Source organism: Diabrotica undecimpunctata, chromosome 1 (genome assembly GCF_040954645.1).
Source record: "Diabrotica undecimpunctata isolate CICGRU chromosome 1, icDiaUnde3, whole genome shotgun sequence".
NCBI lineage: Eukaryota > Metazoa > Arthropoda > Insecta > Coleoptera > Chrysomelidae > Diabrotica > Diabrotica undecimpunctata.
In genome coordinates this window covers 5036408-5062192 of record NC_092803.1, presented here as the reverse complement: position 1 = coordinate 5062192, position 25785 = coordinate 5036408, and the positions used below count along the sequence as shown (strand labels likewise).

The window sequence follows — 25785 nt, the reverse complement described above, 5'->3', positions numbered from 1 at the left end:
GCGTATGGGCATAGACATTGACGTCCTGGAAACTATAGAATGCAAAAGGCTGAAATGGTATGGCCATGTAGAAAGGATGAATGATCAACGATGGCCAAAGAGAATGTTACAGTGGATCCCCACCAACCGCAGGAAAAAGGGAAGACCAAGAAGATCGTGGAGACAAGAAGTAAAAGATGCAATGGAAGATAGAAGTCTACAAGTAGATGACTGGAACGATCGCAAGCGTTGGAAGCTAGGTTGCGAGAAACGGCGGTAGCTGTAATAAACTCATTATATATATATTAAACTGTTTGTCCTTGTTTAGTGTAGTGTTGTCTTCAACTTTATGTTTAATTTTATGTTTATATTGTTGGATAGCCCAAAATTGACGAAGTAAGTCTAAAACGTTAATCATCAACGTTATGCACTACGTAGTGCAGTGCCTAGTGAGTGTAGTAGTGACTGAGACCTCGGAAGCCCCGAAGAAGACATTAGAGAGGATGTCGAAAGCTCGGCCCAATGGATATCGACGCGGTTTAACCCGGAAGACTGGTGAGTTTAATATTAATTTTTATAATAGTATTAATCTTAGCTCTAGGTTTAATTTATATATATATATATATATATATATATAAATATATATATATATATATATATATATATATATATATATATATATATATATATATAAATATATATATATATATATATATATATATATAATTAAATTAATTAAATTAAATTAAAATTATAAGGATCTCTTTTGTAAATCAGTACTATCAGTCATTAAGATATTCGCTAGAATATTTTTCTTAAGCGGATTAATACTGTTACTATTATGAAAAATGAAAAATATGTATATATTTTTTTATAACTCTGTATACTATTGATAAACAATCAAACACAACATCCAGGAGATAAAACGAACAATGTGATCTTCGCTAAACAGGAAACATCGACATTAACAAAAGATCCATCCATAAATGTACCTTCTGTGTACACATCGTTGAGTGCGTATCACCGCTGATTTTGATTTCGATTTATTTTATCTGTCAAGGTAAGGTAGTACCACCGACTTAGTCACGATAAATCCGATAGTACGTCTAAACAGATGTATTTCCACATTAGCAGTGGATTCCGATGAAAATTGTGGTGATTAATACCAAAATATGACTAACGCATGGTTCGCTATGCGGGTTTTTGACCAATGTAACGTTCATTCATTGTGTTGTTTGAGTTAAACACACACTCCGACTCTTTTAGGTTTATTAAGTTCAATTAATATTAATTTTTAACCATCCTGCTGCAAGTTAGGGACGCTCCCTTGTGCCGTTGGAATTATATCTAAGTGTTTGATGTGGATCGTAGTGTAGAGTGTGTGATGTGGATATGGAGATCGCGAAAATGGATAGATCGCAGTTTTCGGAACTGTTACGGTAGGTACCAATTCTATTTATACAACCAGTACACAAGCAAACATATAACGAGAAAGCGTTCATATTAAAAAAAAATTTAAACAGTAATTCAAGTAAAACTTGCGTAGCGGAAAAACCAGAAAAAATATCTACCATTAACTAAATAACCTAGATAAATAATTATTATCTTTATGCATATATATACGAATATATACCAGACATAATTATACATATACATACATTAAAAATTTTCAGAATGAACCAACAAATAATGTAGCATAACAATTAACGATGTAAATACAAACAACAAAAAAATAAGTACTGTTGTGACACTATGTTATTTAGACACGTAATTTGCATATTTAAAAAAAGCGTTGTTTTCTAAATTAAAAACACAATATTTACACAAGGAAACGGTACCAAAATGAACATTATATTTACTATTTGACTATTGCAGTTATTGAAAAAAGTCTATTATCTTTTCTCGTCGAGAGGCTTTAAGGATTTCTCCTGGATATATAGATCATCATCATCATCATCACCTTTTGCTCGACAATCCTTTTTGGATGCTGGCCTGCTGAGATTCGTCTCCATTCTGTTCGGTTTACGACGACATGTTGCTGTCATCTGATTTTTTATATCCCTCAAGTTATTCTCAACTCCAATTAACCACCTAATTCGTGGTCGGTCCATTCCTATTCCTACAGGTTTTTCTGTGATTAGCTTTTTATTAATCGTGTTGTCTGTTGTCTGGCCTGTTATATGTCCAGTTCATCTGTAGTTACGATGTCTGATTCATTAAGAGTTGGTATAATTCGAAGTTGTATCTTTGGGCCACTGACCTTGGTCGAAGTAACCTTTTGCGAAGTATTTTACGCTCAAATACTCCCGAGAGTCTTTCATCCTTCTGCATTAGAGCCTATGTTTCTGCCCCATATATGAAGACCCTCATCAGCAGTGTTTTGTATATAATAATTTTAGTTCTTCTTTGAATGTTTCTTAAATAGTATGCCTATTTGCAAGCTTTATTTGTCTTTAAATTTTTTCGCTTGTTTTATTGGTAGTAATCACTAGCGAGCCAAGATATGTGAAAATGTCAACGTTAAAATATATGACTTCCAAAGACTCTTTCCCGGTCCTGATTTGCTATAGGATCCTTAGTAACCAACATGCACTTACCGACCTGTTTCGCTCGTTTCTAATGCTAGGAAATATTGCTCTACACTTCGCTTGCTATACACTATTATATTATTGTCATCAGCGAATGATAAGATTTGTATCGATCTATTGTAAATAGTACCGCCATCTCTAATTCGTGTGTCTCGGACTGCTTTTTCCAACGCAGTATTAAATAGAAGGCAAGCCAGGACATACCCTTGTCTGACTCCATCTTTTATTTCAACAGTTCTAGAATTCACTCCCTGTATCCTAACAGTGGTTTTGAAGTTAGACATTGTCATTCAACTTGCGCATTAATTGGTATAGTACTGTTCTCTTGACACCATCGTATACGGCCTTAAAGTCGACAAGTAGGTGGTGCGTTTCAATGTCTAATTCCAACGTTTTCTCGAGGATCTGTCTTATTGAATGAATCTGGCCAATGGATGATTTTATGGAGTGAATCCAACCTGGTGTTTTACCACACGTATAAACTTGTACTTTCATAGAGAATATTTGCTAACATTTTGTGAGCTGGTCGCCTTTTTTATGTAACGGTCATATGACGTCTTGAGATAAGCCATTCTTGTAGAGCTTACTGCAAATTTGATCAGTTCCTGGTGCTTTATTATATTTAAGCTTTTTAATGGCTTTAGCAACCTCTTCAATGATAGGTGGTCTTTCGTTTGGCTTGAATAGATTCCAATCCTTTCGATCTGCTAAGATATTATCAGCTTCTTCTATATTATCATCGTCATCATCCAGTCTTCATTGATCACGTCCACTGCTAGATATAGGCCTCCCTTAAACTTCTCCATTCTTTGAAATTTTGTGCTCTTTGTTGTCAATTTTTGGTAACACGCCTGATTTCGTCAGCCCAACGTGTAGGTGGTCTTCCTCTACTACGTTTGTCTGCTCTTGGCCTCCAACTTGTTATTTTGGTCGTCCATCGTGAGTCACGTATTCTCGTTACATGGCCTGCCCCGTTCCATTTCAGTTCCGCTATGCGTTCCACAACATCAGCAATACTCGTCCTTTTTCGCAGATCTTCGTTTCTTATTCGGTCCCCCAACGTCACTCCCAGCATAGACCGTTCCATACGTCTCTGTGCCACTCTCAATTTCGAAACCGTAGTCTTGGTTAGAGTCATAGTTTCCGCTCCATAGGTCATGGCTGGTAATACGCATTGGTAAAACACTTTTCTCTTGAGGCCAATTGGTTTGTTGGCTCTGTGTAATTTCTAATAAAGTGTATTTCTCCACCAGCTCTACCACTTTGTCTTGAATAGTTAAATGGTTATTGGAGACCATATTTGTCATAAACTTAGTTTTGGTCAAGTTCATTCTGAGGCTTATCTTTGAACATGCAAAGTCCAATTAATTTAACATATCTGTGGGTTCTCCTAAATTTTATGTGATAAGGACAATGTCATCTGCGAAACGGAGATGGTTAGGCTTTTCGCCGTCTATTGTGTTTCGTCTGTGGTACCAATTGACCATCTTAAAGGCATATTCTAATGCGTTTATGAATAATTTCGGTGACAATGTATCTTCTTGCCTTATCCTACGTTTTTATCTATCCAGTCATAGTAGCATTTTTGTAAATATTGTAAATAAGTTAACTATACCTATGGTCAATCCTACTGTCATTCATTGCTTCTATAACGCTGTCTATTTCGATCGTGTCGAAAGCTTTATAAAAATCTATGAGAGTGAGTACATTGGCCATTATTCTTCTATATAATGGCCATTAAATTTTACGTCGACAAAAATTGAACGTATCTTTTTAAAGTTTAGGCCTTATAATTTAGGATATTTCCTTCTTCATCCTTGCAGCTTCCTATGCTTGGCTTAAGCTCTTTGCTCATTTTGTTTTGATTTCTGTAGAACTTTAGAGTTTCGTTTCGATTTCTTAGCCCTTCTATGCTTTCTAACTGCTTCTGCTGAAATTGCCTCTTGTTTGTTATATGTAATCTGTATTGAAATTTGTAATATTCTGTATTCATTCTTTTCTCTTCTTGTGCATCCTGCTTGATTTGTCCTTAGGTATGCTTTATTTTTGTTATATGTTGCTTCTTGGCACTCCTTGTCATACATACATCCTTGGATACATAAATCAGATCTACAAAAAGATTTCGATTTTAGTATCGCATATGCCCGTAATTTGCTCCTACCTAAAATGCTCATTTGATTCCTTTTTGTATCCCGACCATACGAACGTGTGTTGGTGTAACCTGAAGAATTTAGACAGTTATTCAAACTTAACAACTTTTTACACCGTTTTGTCAAAAAAAATCCTTTCTCTGAACATATTAACCCAAAATAAACCTCCATGAGTGGGAGGTTGACTTATCCAAAGCTTTTGACTGTTTAGCATGAATTACTGCATGAATTTACACACAATGTTAAAGACACAAAATTACCTTCCTCCAAGCCAACAACTATATCTCTCACAATTTTCTGTATAGCTAGTGTAGTACTACACTTTTTTTCTAAAGGCATATTGATTACAGTGAAGTATTTTGTATTTTTCTAGATATTCTATCAAACGAACATTTAGAATACTCTCAAAAATTTTACCGAAAATGGGAATGATTTAGATGGGACGATAATTTTCAATTTCATCTTAAGCTCCCTTTTTGAACACTGGTAGCACTTTTGTTACTTTTAATAGATCTGGGAAAATCCCTTCTGTAAGACAGTTATTATAAAGTATAATTAGTTTGTCGATAATTATATCGATTGTTTCCACAATCATTTTTTTGTTTAAGAAATAAAAATCCGTGTAGTGTGAATTTTTCAATCTATGCAAAACATTCCTGATTTTAGTATCACTGGCAGGTCATAAAAATAAATAGTCGCAAGGAGAGTGTACATTTTTCAAGAAATCTATGGCTACATTTTCATTTGTGGAATTAAAAGAACTTTTTATGTTTAGCTACTGAAGTAAAGAAATTATTGAAATCGTTTGATGTAATCGCGCTTGGACAGATTTTTTTATTTTAAAATTTATTTCTGTGATAATTTATAACTTTACATATATCTTTACTTGTCATTAAAAGGCTTATCTAGCTTTTCAACACTGAAACACTGAATACTGGAACTCGCTATATAGACTAGGCGGGATCTGTAGAAATTCAGACCATAATGGACATTTTCCATAGGAAGCTATTTTTTTGCTGGAATCCCTTCAGGATATGCTAAATATCGATAATCACGATATGCGCCAGTCGGAAACCCTGTGCTAAATTTTTTATTTAACAAAATCTGAAAACAATTGAAAATTTCTCATTTTTTTGCTCCTATTTTCGTTTATAATTCGGAAAATATTGATCCTAGAGAAAAAATTATAAGAAGTTAAAAGTTTCGTTATTCAATTTTACACAATATTTCGTTAGCTATAAATTGAAAATTTATTGTTTATTGTTGAAAAAATAGCAATAATTGGAAAAAAAAGTACAAAAAATGAAGTTAATCCTTTAAATGTTTTCGACTTTCTAAACTTGACTTACAAGCTCCATATTCCGCCTAGAAAAACTTTTTAATATGTCTAAAACGTGTGCTAAATTTTGTTAAGATCGGTCGAATAGGTTTTTCATAATAATTTTGCAATCCAGCCTACTGGAAAAAAATCGCAAATTTTCAAATTTATAGTAGGCCCTCTAAGTAAGGCTCTCAGATAGTTGAAATTTTTTTTACATATAAAGGCCTGAAGATTCTTGTCCTTCCAAAAAAAGAAAAAGACTTTAAAAAAAATTATTGAAGATTGAGTCAAAATAAAGTTTATTTATGAAAAAAAAAAAATTTTTTTTCGTTCGCCTTTGTTTTGATAATTTAAATTATTTATTAACAATTTATAAATACATATTTGTTTACTAAAAGTAACAATTGACTTTAATGTATAAATTGCAAGATCAAAAAAAATGCATGAAGAAAAAATTTGAAAAACCCAATTGTTTATTGCAAATTTCCCAATTTGCAATTAAAACTGGCATTTGAAAATATGATATTTGAAATCCTTGTCGTCCGAAACATCTATTAAAAAAAAAAAGAGCAAAATTGGTTAACAAGAAACCGAGATAATGCAATTTTTAGCGCGCGCTATGATTTTGAACTCGCCGATTCACATTTCGAGTGAATGTCCCCCACCACCACTCTCATGCATTCCGAGCGACATTTTACGCGAAAACGGTTTTTTATTTGTCTTTTTTATGGATGTTGCGATAAAGCGCATTATGTAAAACTTTTCATATAAAAAGTACTTGACAAGACGAGGGTATTTGTTTAAAAACGAGCCCTCTATCACTTATGGTTACACGGCAAATGTATGCCAACTTTGACCTTCAATATCTCGGCAACCAGTAAGCCGAATGTATTTTTTTTTAAAGAAGCGTCTTTTAATGTTTTTTAAGTGTATAAATTTTGAATTTGATATGTTTAAAGCTCGTAAAGTTATTCAATTTGTTTATAAGCTTAATATATATAAAAAATGGTTAAAACTTTAAAAAAATTTCTAGGCTCTCCTAGTGAACCGATTTGAATTTTACAAAAATCGTTTGAAAGTTTGAGCCTTCCTTTATGTGTAAAAAAATTTGCAACTATCTGAGGGCCTTATTTAGGGCCTACTATAAATTTGAAAATTTGCGATTTTTTTCCAGTAGGCTGGGTTGCAAAATTATTATGCAAAACCTATCCGACCGATCGTAACAAAAGTTAGCACACGTTTTAAACATATTAAAAGGTTTTTCTAGGCGGAATATGGAGCTTGTAAGTCAAGTTTAGAAAGTCGAAAACATTTAAAGGATTAACTTAATTTTTTTGTATTTTTTTTCCAATTATTGCTATTTTTTCAACAATAAACATTATATTTTCAATTTCTAGCTAACGAAATATTGTGTAAAATTGAATAACGAAACTTTTAACTTCTTATAATTTTTTCTCTAGGATCAATATTTTCCGAATTATAAACGAAAATAGGAGCAAAAAAATGAGAAATTTTCAATTTTTTTCAGATTTTGTCAAATAAAAAATTTAGCACAGGGTTTGCGACTGGCGCATATCGTGATTATCGATATTGGGCACATCCTGAAGGGATTCCAGCAAAAAAATAGCTTCCTATGGAAAATGTCCAATCCAAAACAGATCCCGCCTAGACTAATATACAATATAGGTAACTAATAGTTTTGCTTCAACGTCTCACTTTGGTACATATTCGTTTATAAAGTCTCTTGGAATTGCTTTTTTGCAACTGAGATAATACCAGTTGATGAGTTTTTATGGAATCCGTGTTATGCACATTTCTAAACAGGCAGTGTAGTTATTCCATTTATAAAAAGCGCTGATGACCTACTACAATGTTATTTTAGTCATTGGTATTTTTATATTTGGTTTGTTTCATTTGACTGCATTTTAATACCAAATGTTAGAATTAAAAATTAATACAAAATTTCTTAATTTTTCTAATAAAGCATACAATGTTTTTCCGAAAATATTTGTCCTAAGGCAAGGCGAAAAGACGTTTAAAAGACAAAAAAGAGATAAGAAAAAGACCATTTTCAAATTCGTTTGATAAAATAATAAATGATGTTTTACTTATATGTAACAACATTCATATTTTTTGTTGATTTTATCATTATCGATGTAGTTATCTCCTCCCAAGTACATCTGGGACCTAGCCCAAAATTTCTTTAAGGTAACATTTTTTCTACACAATCTTATCACAATTTTGTACGTAGGAAGTCGGTACATACGTTATATTAGATGAAAAATATGCGCTTATGTGTTTCGGCGTTACTGATGCATCTCTTAAACTGCAGTGACGATTTGTTTACCATGTGGTGAGCATGTGTAACGATCGGTGGTTGTTTCGCTCTTGTGCCGTTGGTAATAATTGTTTTTATGGCCGTTCCAGAACGCCCAAGTGATTCTCCTTCGTTCGTATGTGCTAAGTAGGTAGAATTTTATTTGTTTATTGGATACAATTGTTCGATTCGATTTAATTTGATGACTTAGACATTCTGATTGTTGTGATTAAAGTAGGCCGATGTTACAAAACTGTGTGATTGAATGAACAGTAAAGTACGAAAAGCAATGTAAATATTTGTTTATTCACATTATTCGTTTGAAAATTGAAACGAAGTATTATAGAAATATTATATTACACTATTTAATTATTAGATTTTGTCTATCGGTCTATCGGATGTCTTGTCGGAAATTATTTTCAATATACAAATTTTCAAAAAGATTAAAAAATTCATACTCTAAATACTTATAATATGTAGTAGGTTAAACTGTTGAAGATAGGTAAAAAATACACAATTTCTTAAAAAAAAAATACAGTAGACTCCCTCTATAACGAGAACTGAAATGGCAGACTAATTACCTCGTTATAAGCGGATCTCGATATATCCAACAACAATGATACTGTGCATACATATGAATATGTAGTTTTCTAAAACATTAACTTTCTATAGTGAAGCCGTTCGGAGCAATATAAGATGCTAATAAATATTGTTTGAATGGCGTTTTTGAAAAAAAAGTTGTTTACTTTTATTGTCAATGAAATACATTAAAACAAAAAAGAGTTGTTTACTTTTATTGTCAATGATATACGTTAAAACAAAAAAATCTGTATTCTGTAAATCTCTATAAAGCGTATTTTCAAGAATAACATAAATTACTGCATCTGCAATTGGAAGAAGTCTGTCATTTTTGACTGCTTTAAATTGTCCAGTATTCTATCTATCATATATATTCTAAAGATGTGAAACAGTTTTATGCTTCTTCATTTGCGTTTTTTCTTTTGATAAAGTTTCTGACAACCTTTAAAATACTTTCCACATCTTGTCTATTAGGACCTATATTATTAGGTGTGAATGGTCAACCCCATACAATGACACTTGTTAATCATAAATTGTAAATTTCCGACTAAGAATCATAAATTGTAAGAAGTTTATTGTGAACGGCAGTTAAAAAGGGTATTTATTTATAGCTACGGTCGGGCCAAAACGTAAAAAAACACGTTTTTCAATCTTCTCGTTATAAGCAAATTGACCTCGCTATAGAGGGTTATAGTTCAACAGAAATTTCACGTTACATCTAATGTACCTCGTTATAAGCGAAAACTCGTAATAGGTAATTAGTCTGCCATTTCAGTTCTCGTTATAGAGGGAGTATACTGTATTAAGTTATATTTGGCAACATTTTTGTAGGGTAAGGTTTCCTAATTTGGACCACTTTTCAAATATCTATTGTATTACACATGTTAATAAATATTTCAAACTTTTAGAATATACAGTGGTGTTAAAAAGTCCTGCATCACCTTACCAAATACACGAAAATAGAAGTTTAAGGCATTTACCTCAAAATATTTTTTAACCATTTACTATCTACATCAAACAAGCACTTAAACACAATATTATAAAATGGAAACACAGCAAAAATTTTGATTAATAAAAAAAAATGTAGTTCGGAAAATTTTTTATTCAATATTAGAAAAATTAGGCTATTTACATCAAGACGATATTGTACGTCACATTGAAGTAATTTAAACTCATTTTAATATTTAATTGGCCAGCCCTTGTTTTTAGTAACTAGTTCACATCTTTTGGGCATGGAATTTATTAATTTTTGCAGTTCCTCCATGCAGTGGCGCACCCAGAATTTGTCTTAGGGGGGGTTTTGAAATTTTTTTATGCTACCTCCATTTTGAGTCCCTAAAAATTGGGTTTTAGTTTAATTTAAAGTACTAAAGATAGTAGTGCCAAAGATTCAGGTATCTATTATCCTGCCTACCAACTAAATCCACCCTCTCTTACTTGTGCGCTGTTGACGGTGGCACGTACCATACCCCGAAAGTGGGGTGGCCACTGTAAGGCTGAAGGCATTTTTGGAACACTCCCTTCTCATATCTAGATCTTACCTATTGTTCTGAAGCTATTTTCTTGTGTCATTTTAAAAAAATTACTATTTTAATGGGAATAAGCCACAATTGAAGGTTAAAATAAGGTTATTGACGTTTGACAATAATCCAACTTGTAAATACAATACATATTGAAGTCGGCTATCGCCGTATTCGCCGTATATCGTTGTGAGGTTTTTGGGGCCAACGTTCGTCAGGCATTCTCAATAGATGTCCAAACAATTTTGAACCTCTTTTTTCTATTCTGTCAATGACCGTTTCTGTAGCATTCATATTGTTTCTTATAGATTCGTTGGTCTTCCTTTCCTGCCTTGATGTTCTAGCACTTCTTCTCAAATAATCCATTTTAACTGCCAGCAATCTTCTCTTCAGGTCTGCATTAATTGTCCATACTTCAGAGCCATAACAAATAATTGAAACAAATAATTGATTCAAAAATGGTTTCCCTATTCTTTTTTTGTTCCTTTTGGAAATGTTGTGATCTCACCATAAGGAGTTCAGACATCCTACAATTTTACGTCCCTGATTAATTCGTGTTTAATTTCGGTTTCTTCCAAGCCGTTCGTAGCAATGAGTGGACCTAAATATTTAAATTTTTCCACTTGTTTGATTTCCACGTCCTTGTCTATCAACACCTCAAACCTTTCTTTTGAATTGATAACTAAGTAAATATTCTGTTTTCTTCATGCTGACTTGTAACCCCCATTTTAAAAATTCTCTCTATAGACGCTTTATCATAAATTCTAGATCATAAGAATCTTGAGCTAGGATGACTTGGTTATCCGCAAAGTTCAGGGAGAACAGTACGTCATTTCCTATGGGGATTCCCATTCCTTGGCAGTGGTTTTTCCAATTTTGGAGGGGTGCCTCAATATATAAATTAAACAGTAAGGGTGATATACTGCATCCTTATTTTAGTCCTTTAGTTACTTTTATTGGCTCTGATAGTCTATATCCGATTTTTAGGTAAGAAGTGTTATCCCTGTATACTTCTGTGATTATTCCTAAAAGGTATGGACTAATGTCGAGTTGTTGATAAGATTACCACAATTTAAGTCTTGGAACTGTATTATACGCCTTTTCTACGTCGATGAAGGCTAGATGTACTTCGTTACCAATCGCTATTCTTTTTTCTATTAATTGTTGGAGTATAAACAAGTTATCAGTGCCAGATCAAATATCAAAGATTCAAACGTCACTAAACTTATTTTAACCTTCAATTGCGACTTATTCCCATTAAAATAGTAATTAGATCTTATCTCTGTCGTTAGCCCGGTTGGTGTTTCTCTTCTTCTTTTTTTTAATGACTGCTCGGATGTAATTGTGAACACTATTCCATCCCTTCGTATTTCCCGTCATCTTCACGATCATCTCTCTTACAGTCACAGGGTTCATACCTATTTCTTTATACATTCTGTTTCTCTCCACTGTACATCTATTACACTCCAGCATTGTGTGAGTAACAATGTCGGAATATTCACAGTATAGGCATTTATCTGTATCTGTCTTTCTGAACCTATGAAGATACGCCCTAAAACAGACAATCTACCCAGTCCCTTAGGCTCGGGATCAGCATCTTTGTCCACTGAGCAACATATTCCTTGTTGTTCCACTCTTCTTGCCATCTTTCCTCCCTTTCTTCTTTTTTTTATAGCTGTTGTCAAATGCTTTTTTCTCCCATAGAGATGTCTCTTTTCTACTGCTAACACATGAAGAGGAACACAACCAGTGATAGTCCACAAGGCCGCCGCAGATACAGTCCTGTAGGCGCATGCTACTCGCAACAGACTCGTTCTATCTACTTTTTCATAAGCCTAATATTAGGTATCTATACCTAAATATAATGAAAAATATTATTAATTATTGTGTATTTATACAATAATTATTGTGTTCTACATATTTAAAGTGGTAATTTAATTATTCAATCAGCGTTTTGGATTTATTGTATTGTGTGTGAAAGACACGTTACATTTTCCTACTATTCTTTATATGTTATTTACTTTATATGCCCTGGGGGAGGGGGGGGGGTTTAACCCCCAAAACCCCCCCCTGGGTGCGCCCAGCTTCCATGGAAATACAGTGATGCCAAGCGTGGATTAGAGATTCGATTAATTTCGTTTTATTTGTGGGTTTGCTTTTGGAAATGATGTCTGATATCCTTTGCCACAATCCTTTCATTACTCTCCATCCAAACTTTAAATAATTTTGCTCTATGGCAAGGAGCATTATCATCCTTAAAAATAAATTTTTCTTCGCCAAACAGGTCTTTTACACTACGCAGCATCTTGTTCTGTAGTACCTCAATGTATTTTGTAGCATTCATCATCCCAGAGACAACGTGTAGGCGACCAACTCCTCGAGCGGACATGCAACCCCATATCATAACGTAGGTTGGATGTTTAATTGTGAGAAGAACACATTTTGGAGAAAGTTCTTCACTAGGAAATCTTCTGACATAGGCATTTCCAGCATGATTATTAATATTGAAAGTGGATTCATCACTAAACAGTACACTCTGCCACTGCTCTGCTGTCCAGATTCGATGTAAGGACCCCTATATTATTTAATTTTAAAACACAAAAAAATCCATTCATTTAAATTAAATAAAATTTTACCCATACTTACGAAGTCTCCTTGGTATACTAACTCTAAAATATCTTGGATAACTTTTATGTGCAACACAGTTTTCTATTTCGGTCATAAATTTTAATGGCTTTGAATTCGAAGTATCGAAAATCACAATAAAATGTTTATTTTTGACATTAAAACGTGATTTCATTTCCCATAAAATTCCTAACAATTTGTAATAAAGTCATTAAATTTTTAAGGCACCCTTATAAGAAATATCAAGTTATTTTTAAGGGTGGTAATTTATTACAACAATGTTACACATTAGAAAAGCTTTTATATATCGGTGACTAAGGGCAATTGTGTAAGTTGAAGAAATATATCATGTGACTCTATCATCATCATTATCATAATTCGGCTTTTGTCTCCATGCAGGGGGATTTTTTATTTTGCATTCTGCATTTAATTTTCTTATTTATTCCAGGGTTTAAGTATTTGTTGCTAATTCTGAGATCAAACTTCGTTCCATCTTTTAAAGAGTCTATGTCAGTGGTCGCAATGGGTGCTTGCGGGACCTGAAAACCCTAACTTAAGCCAGAACGTTACACAAACTTTACTTAAGTGGCCTACACTGTTTCTTTCTTTCCGTTTGAAATTTAGTGGTTGTTTCGTTTAGTTCTATTTTTGTCTTATGTCTTTATTTCTCATTCACTTTCATCTTGGAATGTCTTTCACTCATCTAAAAACTCTCATTTCACTAGCTTGGATCTTAGAGATTTATTTTTGCATGATCGTTCATCGTCCAGCTTTCAGATCCATACAACATAGTACGTAGGTCCTTAAAAGGTTTCTAGTTGTAGTGTTTTTAATCTTATTCTTCAATATCCTGTAAATATTGCAACATATAGTACAAACCATTAATTCTGCGATCAATGTCTATCTTTGTCGAAAGTTGTGAACACTTTAAGTAGTTAAAATGACTCACTTGCTCTAGTGGATGATTGTCCAAATCGATTTTATGTTATTATAAGCTATTTAGCTTCAAATGCCATAATTTTAATCTTAGTCTAACTAAAATCAAGACCCGCAGATTCTTGTTCTTTTTTTCGCATCAAAACCTTGGATGTGGCTTTGTATGTCTGGCTATGTCGTTCCATTCAGGCCACTCTTGTACCCTTCTTCTTCATTGTTTTACGCTTGTATTTTATATGTCGTCTTCCAGTCATCCAACCATCTCATCTTGGGTCTTCCTTTCTTTCGTCTTCCTGTCGGCTTCCTTGGTAACATTTTCTTTGTTGCTTTTGTATCTTCTAGTCTCTGGACATGTTCCAGCTATGGCGTAACTGACTTTTTAGAAATCTTATAATATCGTTTCCTTCATTTATACCATTAATCTTATAGCTTCTTCTGATTTTCTCATTATCTTTCTTTCGAATATCTTCAGTTGCTCTTCATCATTTTTTGTGGTTACCCAGATCTCACATGCCTAGGTTACTAAGGATCTAATAAATGTTTCGGGATCAATACTTGTATTGGTTGTTGCTTGCTCCTAATAATGATAGCTACATAATCTACATATGCAGTCACTTTTACCGATTTAGTATTCATCTGACCGGTTACATTGGATTTCTGATGCCTCAACAACTAGGTTGAACAACGTGGTTTATAGTGAGTCTCCCTGCCTTGGTCCTTTATTTTAAATATATATTATAATAAATAATGATAAACAGTAAGACACTGTTTATCATTATTTATCACATTTAACATTCTTAAGTCTAACGAGATACATCTATAATAGGTATATCGTAAAAGTTCCTTATTTATTTTTGACTTGATACTGTTCCTTTATTAATATTTGATGTGATTGTTCCAAAAGTGTCTGCATGGTTATATGGCCAATTCTATACGAGATCTATTCTTATAAATCCTTTTCTAAAACTGCTATTACAGTAAATAATATAACTCTTACAAATATGATGAAAGATATTTGATAAATTATTTCCACATAGTTGCTACTACTACTACTACTACTACTACTAAGGATTTCCACAGTTTTCACTGTCTTCCTTCACTCAACCGTTTTCTCCAATTTTCCCTGTCATTCCAGTCTCCATCTCGCAGGGTTCTTTTCTCCATAGCCTCGTCGATTTCATCTCTGAATGACCTTCGGGGTCTTCCTCTCTTTCTTCTTCCAATCGGGCTCCATTCTGTGATTTTGTTTATCCAGCGTCCTCTGTCCGCTCTTCTGACGTGGCCGTACCAGGATAGTCTCTTCTCCTCTATATAGTCGATTATGTCTGATTGCACTCCCATTCTCCGCTTAATCTCTGCGTTTTCAATTCTGTCTCTTTTTGTAAGTCTACAGCTTCTCCTCAGGAACTCCATTTCTACTGCTCTTATTCTACCTCTATTTCTCTTGTTTATTGTCCAGTTTTCGGACCCATATGTCAGGATACTTCTTGTCAGGGTATTATATATTCTCTTTTTTGTCTTTATCGTAATGTTCTTATCCCACAACACTGAGTTTAGTTGTCTTATACAGTTTCTTGTTTGCCTCAGTCTGTTGTTTATTTCTTCTTCAGTTGTTCCCTGGTTCGATATTATGATTCCTAAATACTTGAATTTATCTGTTCCATTTATTTGTCTTCCCTCGTCTATCTCTAGGTTTCTCATATCCTTGTTTTCTGTTGTTAGGTATTCGGTTTTCTCTAAGTTTATTTCCATTCCGTTGTTTTTATATTCTTCTTCTAGTTTTCTGAGCATAAAGCTGAGATCTTCTTCATCTTGTGCGATGACTACTTGATCGTCGGCAAAACTTAAGGTGTATAGGTATTCGTCTCTTACTGGTATGCCCATTCCTTCGCACTTTCTCCTCCATGGTTTGAGTGTCTTTTCCAAGAATATTTTAAACAGAGTAGGGGACATAGCACAGCCTTGTAGAAGTCCTTTTGTCGTCTTAAATGGATTGTAGGCTTTATTTCCACATTTAATAGCTACTTTGTTTTCTTTGTATAGTGCTTTAACTGCTTTTATTAGTGTTTGTCGGATTCCGAGATCATTCATTGCTTCCCATAATTTGACTCTAGGTATTGAGTCATACTTTCTTTAGATCAACAAAGGCCAGATGGACCGGTCTACCTTTTGCCAGTTTCTTCTCTATCAGTTGTTCTAATGTGTACGTATGATCTAGGCATGATTTTCCTACTGTGAACCCTGCTTGGTCTTCTCCAATTTTTCCTATTATTTCAGTTTCTAGTTTTTCTTTAATAATTTTCCCGTAAAGTCTACCTACCGACGATATTATACTTATAATTGCTACATCTTATAACAATACAAGTATAAAGGTATTGTGTATCCTTTAACGATTGTGTTTGTATTGTAAAACGATAACGGTTACTAAAATGAACAGAAAATAGGTAGATGTGGCATCCGTGTATACCTTTTATCTTCAAAATATTGTAACACCGTTTTTTAATACAGAAAACAAATATTTAAATATATTTACTAGATTATTGTGTTTGCTAAATGAACACCAACCAATGGCAAGAATTGTTCATTCAATATCAGTTGATGTAAATAAAGGTTTCCTTTACACTTTTTATCGGTAAAAAAAGGGACTGATATTTGATTTAATAGTGATGAAGAAACCTTACTGATAAAAAGTAAATGAATGTTTTACCTGTATAATTGGGATAATAGTACAAGGGATTTAGTTTTATCGGATAAACTTTTAATGAAAACCTATCACGGATGCCCTGTCCCACTGCAATCTTAGAGGTACTGCTACACTTTTCGCACTACATAATATAATGTAAAGAGGATTGTTCCAGAAAATACTTTTGAGTTAATACTGTTTCAGTATCTAAAACCGATGATATCACCAAAGATATTATGTTGGAAATAGTGCTATTTTTATCGGCCTTTAGTTTGTTCAGTGTTAAACATTTTCTTTGTTTTTGTATATAGGCCCTAATCTACTGCTTCTACATTCGCCTGGCAATCGTTCTGCTTCCATTTTATTCATTATGCCTGTTAGCCAACTTGTTTTTGTCCCTGCTAATGCTGACCACACTTTCGTCAGTGATATCATGTGGTTCAAGTGCTTTACTTTTCATAATTTTTTGAAGTGCAACTTGAGCAACTTCTTGGCTTAGGTATTAATTTGATAAACGGATGGAAGGAACATCTTTTAAGGATAACCAGAAGAAATAAGTGTCCAATTGAATACAGGCAATACCAACGTAAATATCATGTGTCTACAATTTACAGATAGGATGTGAAGAATATTAAAAGGAAACATTTTTTGGGGCATTGATTGCAAAATACTCGTGATTCCTGTAGACAAAAAGTGTTTTATTAGAGGTGATTTGAATGGACATATTGGTAGAGAAAGAGAGGGAATAAAAAGAGTTGATGGAGGTTTGAGGATAGAATAAGAAATGATAAAGGAAATAGTCTGATTGGCTTTGCAGTGGCATGAGATTTGGCTCTTATTAATACGTTCTTTATGAAGACTGAAGACTAGTATGTTACGTATGTTACCTATAGTAGCAGGGGAAGGGAAAGTCAGATAGATTTTGTGCTGGTACGGTAAGAGACGAGACCTTGTTGAGATACGTTCCTACCTACAGACTACGTTCTTCAATGTTGACATTTCCATCAGTTGGTTCATATTGTTTATAATCTTATTAACCACTCGGATTTCATATTTTATAAAGTTTATCTATATTTCTTTATTATCGCTCATTTTCCAAAATCAATATATATCTCACAAGTAGATAGGATATGAAAATTTAAGATCACAAATGACGGACAGCTGGATGGCTAGGTATCTAGCTTTGGGGCCGTAAAAGAAGTTTCTGGTGATGTAAGGGGTGATGTACAAGAAGTTGAGTACAGAAGAAGGCCTTCCCTGTCGTCAGAGGGGTCTTTTAGGAGTAAAAATGGTGAGAAATAGAAAAATACGTGTTCGTTGAAATTAATAAAGAATTTAAAATCACTTTAATGGTGATGCAATTTCCCCATTTATCATATTTTGTTACCAAATGTCTACATAACACCCTACTGGTAGCTATTTACTTATTTTTTCCATTTGAGCGAACACTCTCACCCCTCTAACGTTAGGGGACGCTTTCTTGTATATCTACAGAGGCCCCAACGACACCTAGTCATCCAAATCTGCCATCAAATTCTTTATTGATTTCAACGAACACGTATTTTTCTACTTCTCACCATTTTCACCCCTAATAGACCTATCTGCGACAAGGAGGCTTTCTTCTACACTTATACTTCTTGTACATCTCCAGAGGCTACTTCTACGGCCCCAACGCCACATACCTAACCATCCAGCTGTCCACCATCTATCCATCTATGATCTGAAATTATCAGCATTATAGTGATTTTATCAGCAAGAAATTTGTTTGTTTTCAAGGAAAATAATATAAAACACTAAAAACCATGACACTAGGTATAAGGATTTTACAACTTTTATATGTAGATATATTCTAAGATACTCCACAACGCGTTTAATTGAAATTTATTTGTGTATCAAAGTCCGCATGTCCGGATGATTTACGTATTTTGTATCTTTATCATTAGTGGAGGTTGGATTTCTGAAAATTTGTCTCTATCCTGTGCTTTTCTTATTAGGGTTTGGAGGTCTAGCCCTGTTCAATCCTTGATCTCGATTCAACCCGTACTCGAAAAAACAGTCAACTCTACTTACGTTTTAAGACCATAAATAGTGTTTTTTTTTTGCAAATAATAGTCTTCTTTTTCTTCTTCTTTTTATGTAGACATGACTCTGTTTTTCAATGTGCCTCCAGTAAGTTGTCGTTCCATCGTTTTCGTGGTCTTCCTACTGATCGTCTTCCTATTGGCGAACCGTCTCTTGTCGTTTTTACTACTCTGTTTGTTGTCATTCGGCTTACATAATCGTTCTATTAGAAATAATTATAGTAAATAATAGTATATTAAAGTATAAGTGGATATTGAGGTCCTTAAAACATGCGCGATTTTTCGAACAGCCGGAGTGCTCGAAATAGAGTAAGTGTTTTAAAGACCACTTGGTACACTTTGAAATCATATTTTATTACTACAAAAAATTGAAATAAGAGCTAATAATGTAAAATGGTTGAATTTGTAATGCACATCAGTATATCTTTTGTTGTTTTGGAAATCAGAAAAACAAAATATAATTTGCAATCTGTCATATTAGATTAATTGTTATTAGTGGTTGTATATTTCTTAAAAATAGATTCTAACGTTGACTACTTAAATAGTAAAGCGGTTAATATGTCGGCAGAAAATGTCGGAAAAGTACAAACCGTCGACTATGTGGGCTATCCATTCGAAATTGCAAAGTATGTTGGGGATAAACAAAGATGTCGAGATGATTGAAGTATGTCGATTTAAAATCATTTGTGAAAATGCATGCATTCATGAAGGCAATTAACAAGAATGACGTGACCGGAAGTATTTCACAGATGTTCCTGACATTACGTATTGATTTTTGAAGGTGCTAGCCATTTGTGGTATCTTTGGCTCTTACAGAAGATGTGAATTAAGCGATTTACGCTCACAGGAAGAAGGAAGCATATTGCTTATTACTATCCGACCATCTAAGACTGTGATGGCTCGACGATTTACAGTTGCTGATAGCTATGCAATTAATTATGTGCGTTTGATGAAGAAGTATTTATTATTCCGCACCAAAAATGTAAGTACATATTGAGTTTTCGTACGGTGTGATAACGAGAAGTGCACTAATCAAGTAGTTGGTATTAATACATTTGGATCATGTCATTTGCAAATTGCTAATGTTTTCTAAAATTGAGCGATCCTGAGAAATACATAGGACATACGTTTCGACGTACGTCCGCTACAATTATGTAAATCCAACGACAAGTAGTGTAACATTTTTTTAATTAATATATTAAATTAATTTTAATTCCTTTTACCCATGTGGATGATACGCTGATGGTCGTATTAACGATCAGAAATTTTTATTGGGAAACTACCGAAATATGACTGAAGAATCTACCTACGTATTTATTTAAAGACGCCGGTTTGGACAATCCTTAGTTAATCCTTTTCCGGGTTCTTTTTCATCTTCTTCTTCATGTGCCTTGTCCGTTCCGAACGTTGGCAATCAACATGGCTATTCTGACTTTGTTTACGGCAGATCTGAATAGTTCAGCAGATGACAATCCGAACCATTGCCGCAAGTTTTGGAGCCACGAGTGTCTTCTCCTCCCTGGACCCCTTCTGCTGTCTATTTTCCCTTGAACGATCAGTTGTAGTACTCTATATTTATTATGTCTCATAACGTGACCCAAGTATTCCAACTTTCTTTTCTTTATACTTATTCCTACCTCTCTCTCTTTACCTATCCGGCGTAGTACCTCTTGGTTGGTCACGTGCTTAGTCCAGGATATACGTAATATACGTCGGTAAGCCCACATTTCGAAGGCCTCTACTTTTTTCATCAATGTTGCGGTCATTGTCCACGCCTCCATTCCATATAACAAAACCGGGAATACATAACATTTCAGAAGTCGAATTTTGAGAGGTAGGGTGAGGCTTTTAGAGGTGAAAATTTGCTTCATGCTAGTGAACGATGCTCTTGTCTTTTCTACTCTTATACGTATTTCCTTCGCTTGATCCCAATTTGAGTTAACTGTTGTTCCCAAGTAGATGTACGAATCCACGTGTTCAATTCTTTCATTGTCTAATATCAGTTGCTGTGGTGGTTGTTGGGTTTTGCTTACTAACATCCATTTGGTTTTTGTGATATTTAGTCTGAGTCCTTATTGTGCACTTGTTTTTTGTATCTTACTCATTAGACAACTCAGTTCTTTTTTCATAAATTCGGTAATTCTCGTCGAACGCCCGTAATCTAGGAGATTTTATATTTCATCACGTTTGTAGCTAGAAGGGTACCGTTATGTTCGATGTTAGAACTTTTTACCTTCTCAGAAATACATACAACTGTCCTATGATTTTTGAGTGGGAGATATCCCTTCTTCCTTTTTTTTTGTAGTTGGGTAAATTTTTGCAAGAAAGATTTACTTCTCGGTGGGCACTCGTAGAGAAAAGAACCACCTTTGGTGGGACAGTCCTCGCGTAAAGACTAGATCTTACTGTATCTCTATTATCGTACCGTTCTCTGTGCATTTTCTTTATAAGTGTGTATACACTTGTTTATTTGAGTTTTTTTATCTTATACTATATTAGATTGAATATATAAAGTACCTTTAATGTTAATTAAATTCAGTGTTTAATACAAGTATAGTATTAACTTCAGTGACTTAATGCAGCAGTCGTCAGGAATTACCGTAAGTTAGCTTAATCTTAGTTCTCCACTTATCTGGGCGAGTAATATGGTATGGTATCATATCATCTATTATCTGGACGTATCTAAAGTTCATACATGTCTTTAAATGTAGTTGAGAGTAACTACTGAATTTTGCATTAAATTTAAAGAACAGTCAATATTTTGTTACGAACCAAATTCCATCAGCTACTAAGAAATTTCAATAAGTAATAATTATGAACATTTAAGTCTCAGTCTATCATTAAATAATAGTGCGAGATAGCTAATCGACTTAACCAAGTGCGGTTTGGTTCAATTTTTATGTTTTCATTTCTGTAAACTTTCTGTATTTTTGTAAATTTAGATTTGGTTAATTTTTGTTATATTTGTGTTTGTTATAATTTGTATTCAATTTTTTTTTGCTGTAATATCTCGAGACACGCCAAAACTTTATTTGTGCATGAGTGTATTATATATCTTTGTAAAGGTATTTTCTAATTATATTTCTGCTTATTTTTATATGTATACCACCATTTCATAGTTGTTGGTGTATTTTTATTACTTGTGTTGCATTCAGCAGCGTCATAATTTTGTTGTTGAATATATTGTTATTGTTTTACGTATGTATTTTATTTGTCGACTCCTAAAAAAGTTTCCTGATATAACCATAACTCTGAATATTTACTTATTATATTAAATTATTATTATACTTTCGACCAGAAGAAAGATCAGGCTGATTAAGTTTCGTAGGTAAGTAGGTATAATACCTAATATACTTATTATTTATTTATGCAGTGTTAACCAAATTTATTTAAAAATTAACTGTTGATATCTTTTCTTGGGTTTGACTCTGAACCTAAATATCTTTCCTTATCTCTTTTCTTTTCTAAGGTTTCTTAATTTTCTTCTTAAACCCCAAAAAGTTAAGTGGCGCCCTGTTCCCTATCTTATCTTATCTTTGGTAATTTTACCCATCTATCTTTTTTGTTTATTTCTGTATCTTTTCCAATATCTCTTATCGTATCTTTTTTTATTTCGTCCGTTGGACCCATTCCTGGTTCCAAAAGCTAGTTTCGAACCCACGACTCGCTCTCCACCAACCATCTGGCTGCCGTCCGCAGTGTCTCCATTGGTGACCTTTCTAGCACCATCCAAAAAAGGTTTCTGAGGTTACAGTAGGATGGAAATCGGCTGCTGTGGCGGCTGGTTACATTGAAGAGAGTATTACCAACAAGAAGAATGTTTCAAACATTATTGGAAGTGCCATTAATGAAAGTACAACCCCATTGGATTCCGAGAATGTCTGTAGTATTAATTTAAACAGCATTTGCTCTGATTTAAAAAACGATAGTTTAAATCCTTCAAACAATACCATCTGCACTTTTTACATTCATTTAAAAGATTAAGACTTTCAAATATTTGAATAAAGCTTTCGAAATTTGAATAAAAGTTCAATATCAATTAAGAATAATTCTTAATTGTTATAAACAAAGCAGACAAATGAAAGACAACTTCTGATTCTTCAATATTCTTGTACAAGCGTCACTGTTCTTTGAATTCGGCACACATTTCTGTACATAAAAATATACAATTCCAAAATTAATAGAAACTTATAATTGATTAAATTTTTCCCAGATTTGTTAATTTAACGAGATAAAAGATTACAGAAAGTCTATGACGAACAATAGCCTCGGAATTTCCGCTGTATTTGTATACCTTGTTATCATTTCCTTTAAAATGCGATTACGAATTTCACAACAGCAGATACATTTGCGTGCCGCTAAGGGAATGTTATAAAAATAAACCTAATAAAAACTAATGAACGCTATTAATATAGTTATCCTTATATAGTTTATCCGAATCGGGATAGGTTATACAGTTTTATCCTGTTATTCTCTTTATCATTATTTAAGTCAGTGGTGTTTTACGTTTTGTAAAACAGGGAAACTTTTTCACATTATTAAACATATAGCCTTGCCAAATTCTCCGTAGAAAAAATGCAGATTTTAGTATCAATACGATAATAGTCAGGTTTATTAATGTAAAAGAAAAGAAATGAATCTGAAAGCATAAAATTGGATAAGCTTGTGATAGCAGGAATAAAAAAGAAGGAACAGGAACAGATCGAACTGTAAAATAGTCATTTACTCATTTACACCGGAGTAAAAATGACACAACGATTACCCAGTTGCATTATGTTGTGTGATAAACAATAATATAAAGAACAAACTAAAAAAATGGGAAACTATTTTGGAAATAAAATTTGTTAGTACCCATGGAAGGGGATAATAATAAACGATGGACAATCTTTGTAATGTATGGACGAAATATTTTAAGAAAAATATGTTATTGAAAAATATTGATATTGATAAAAAGAAAGAAGAAAGATATAAGAAGATATTCCGAGAAAAATTAGACAATATTTTGAAAGGTAGTGCAAAAACTGCAAGTATAGAAGAAAAGTGGGAAAATCTCAAGACCAACTTAATCATAGCTGCTGAGGAAACTTGCGGGTAGACAAAAATAGCAAATAGTAGGATGAGGAGAACTGAATGGTGGACGGACGAAATACGAAGGAAAGTAAAGAACAAAAAAGAAAAATGGAAGAGATATCTAAGTACAAAGCGCCCTGAACTTTATGAGGCATATAAAGAAAAAAGAAAAGAGGTTAAAATAGCTGTGAAAGCAGAAAAATAAAGGTCATGGGAAAAGTTTGGACTAAAAACGACAAATAATTATAGAGAAAATCAAAAACTCTTCTATGGCGCATTAAAACAGCTCAGACAAAAGAAAGAACACATGATGCCGAATATAAAAGACAAAAATGGAAAGGTAATAACAGAAGAAAACCAAATAATGGAAAGATGGAGAGAACATTTCAAAGAGCTAGCTCATACAGACGTAGACAACATAGTGGAGATACAAGAAATAAATGAAGAACAAAAAGTAGAATCCATAACAACAGAGGAACTAGAAAAGGCAATTGAAAGAGTTAAATTAGGCAAAGCACCAGGCAAGGATCATATCAGCCCGGAAATGATAAAATTCATGGGAATAGAGGGAGTGGACAGCATGAAAGAACTAATGAATGATATCATAAAGAGAGCTGAAATACCACAGGACTGGAAGAAAGACATTATACTACCAATACACAAAAAGGGCGACAAGAGAAACTGTAATAATTACCTAGGTATTACTATATCAAGTATTCCTGGGAAGGTATTCCCAAGAATAATAGAAACAAGAATAAAAACCCAAATAGAACCACCTATGGAAGATACACAATGTGGATTCAGGAAGGACAGAAGCACGCAAGACCACATATTCACAATAAGATAAGTAAGTGAGAAAGTAATCAATAAAAATAGAGAAATACATATATGCTTTATCGATCTGGAAAAGGCGTTTAACAAAATACAAAGAAAGGACGTATGGAGAACATTAAAGGAAAGAGGAGTTGACATGATAACAATTGATGTAATAAAGGATATGTACAATAATAATACAAATACGGTGAGAACCAACAACGAGGAATCCGAAGAATTTACTACAAGTCAAGGCGTCAAACAGGGATGCGTGTTGAGCCCACTGCTGTTCTCAGTAGTACTGGATGAAGCAATAAAGAAAGCCAAGAGAAAAATGAGAAAACTAACATTAGGATACTGGCAAATGAAACAGACTCAACTATCAGAGCTTCTATTTGTAGACGACATGGTTTTGATAGCAGAAAACAGAGAAGACCTACAAAACAACCTTGAAATCCTAGAAGAAGAACTGTTAAACATAAATATGAAAATAAATACAGAGAAAACAAAAACAATATTAATTTCAAATAAGAAAAAGACACACGCAATACAATTAAACGGAAAACAACTAGAACAAGTGGAACATTTTAATTACCTAGGAGTAATAATTGAATCAAACGGTAAACAAGATATGGAAATAAATGAGAGAATAGAACGAACAGAAAGCTTATTTAACACTATGAAAACAACATTTTTGGAAAAAAGAAATACCGGAGAAGGTAAAAACGGCAGTCATTAAATCAGTAGTTAGATCTACAATCATGTATAATAGCGAGTTATGAACATTGACTGGGAGACAAAAACTCGAGTCAATGCTATGGAAATGAGGTTCCTGAGGAAAATAGCAAACAGAAAGAGGACAGACAAAATACGAAACGAAACGATAACGAAACAATCAGACAAAACCTAAAACTAGAACCAATAAACGAAAAAATAGTAGAGGGGCAACTAAGATGGTTCGGGCACGTGTGTAGAATGTCGAATGAAAGAATAACAAAACGAGTGTTTGAAACGAGAGTGCAAGGGAAAAACAAACGAGGAAGACCAAGAGTTAGGTGGGTAGACGAAATCAGAAAAGAAGTTGAGAAGAATGGATTGACATGGGAAAGTGCACGAAATCTAA

The 25785-nt window shown here is 33.6% G+C and overlaps 1 protein-coding gene across 2 annotated transcripts in view; it reads left to right on the top strand.

Annotated features, from left to right (window-relative positions):
- Nucleotides 1-1021: 1021 nt before the first annotated feature.
- LOC140444364 (G-protein coupled receptor moody-like) overlaps nt 1022-25785 on the top strand; it is a 37104-nt gene continuing 12340 nt past the window's right edge. Inside the window, exon 1 of one of the 2 annotated variants that reach the window (XM_072536120.1) lies at nt 1022-1418. In XM_072536120.1, coding sequence (XP_072392221.1) covers nt 1372-1418 — 47 coding nt within the window. In that variant the 5' untranslated portion in view covers nt 1022-1371. Of the gene's footprint in view, nt 1419-8365; nt 8503-25785 lie in introns of those variants that run through there. The other variant, XM_072536114.1, reaches the window with a different exon arrangement.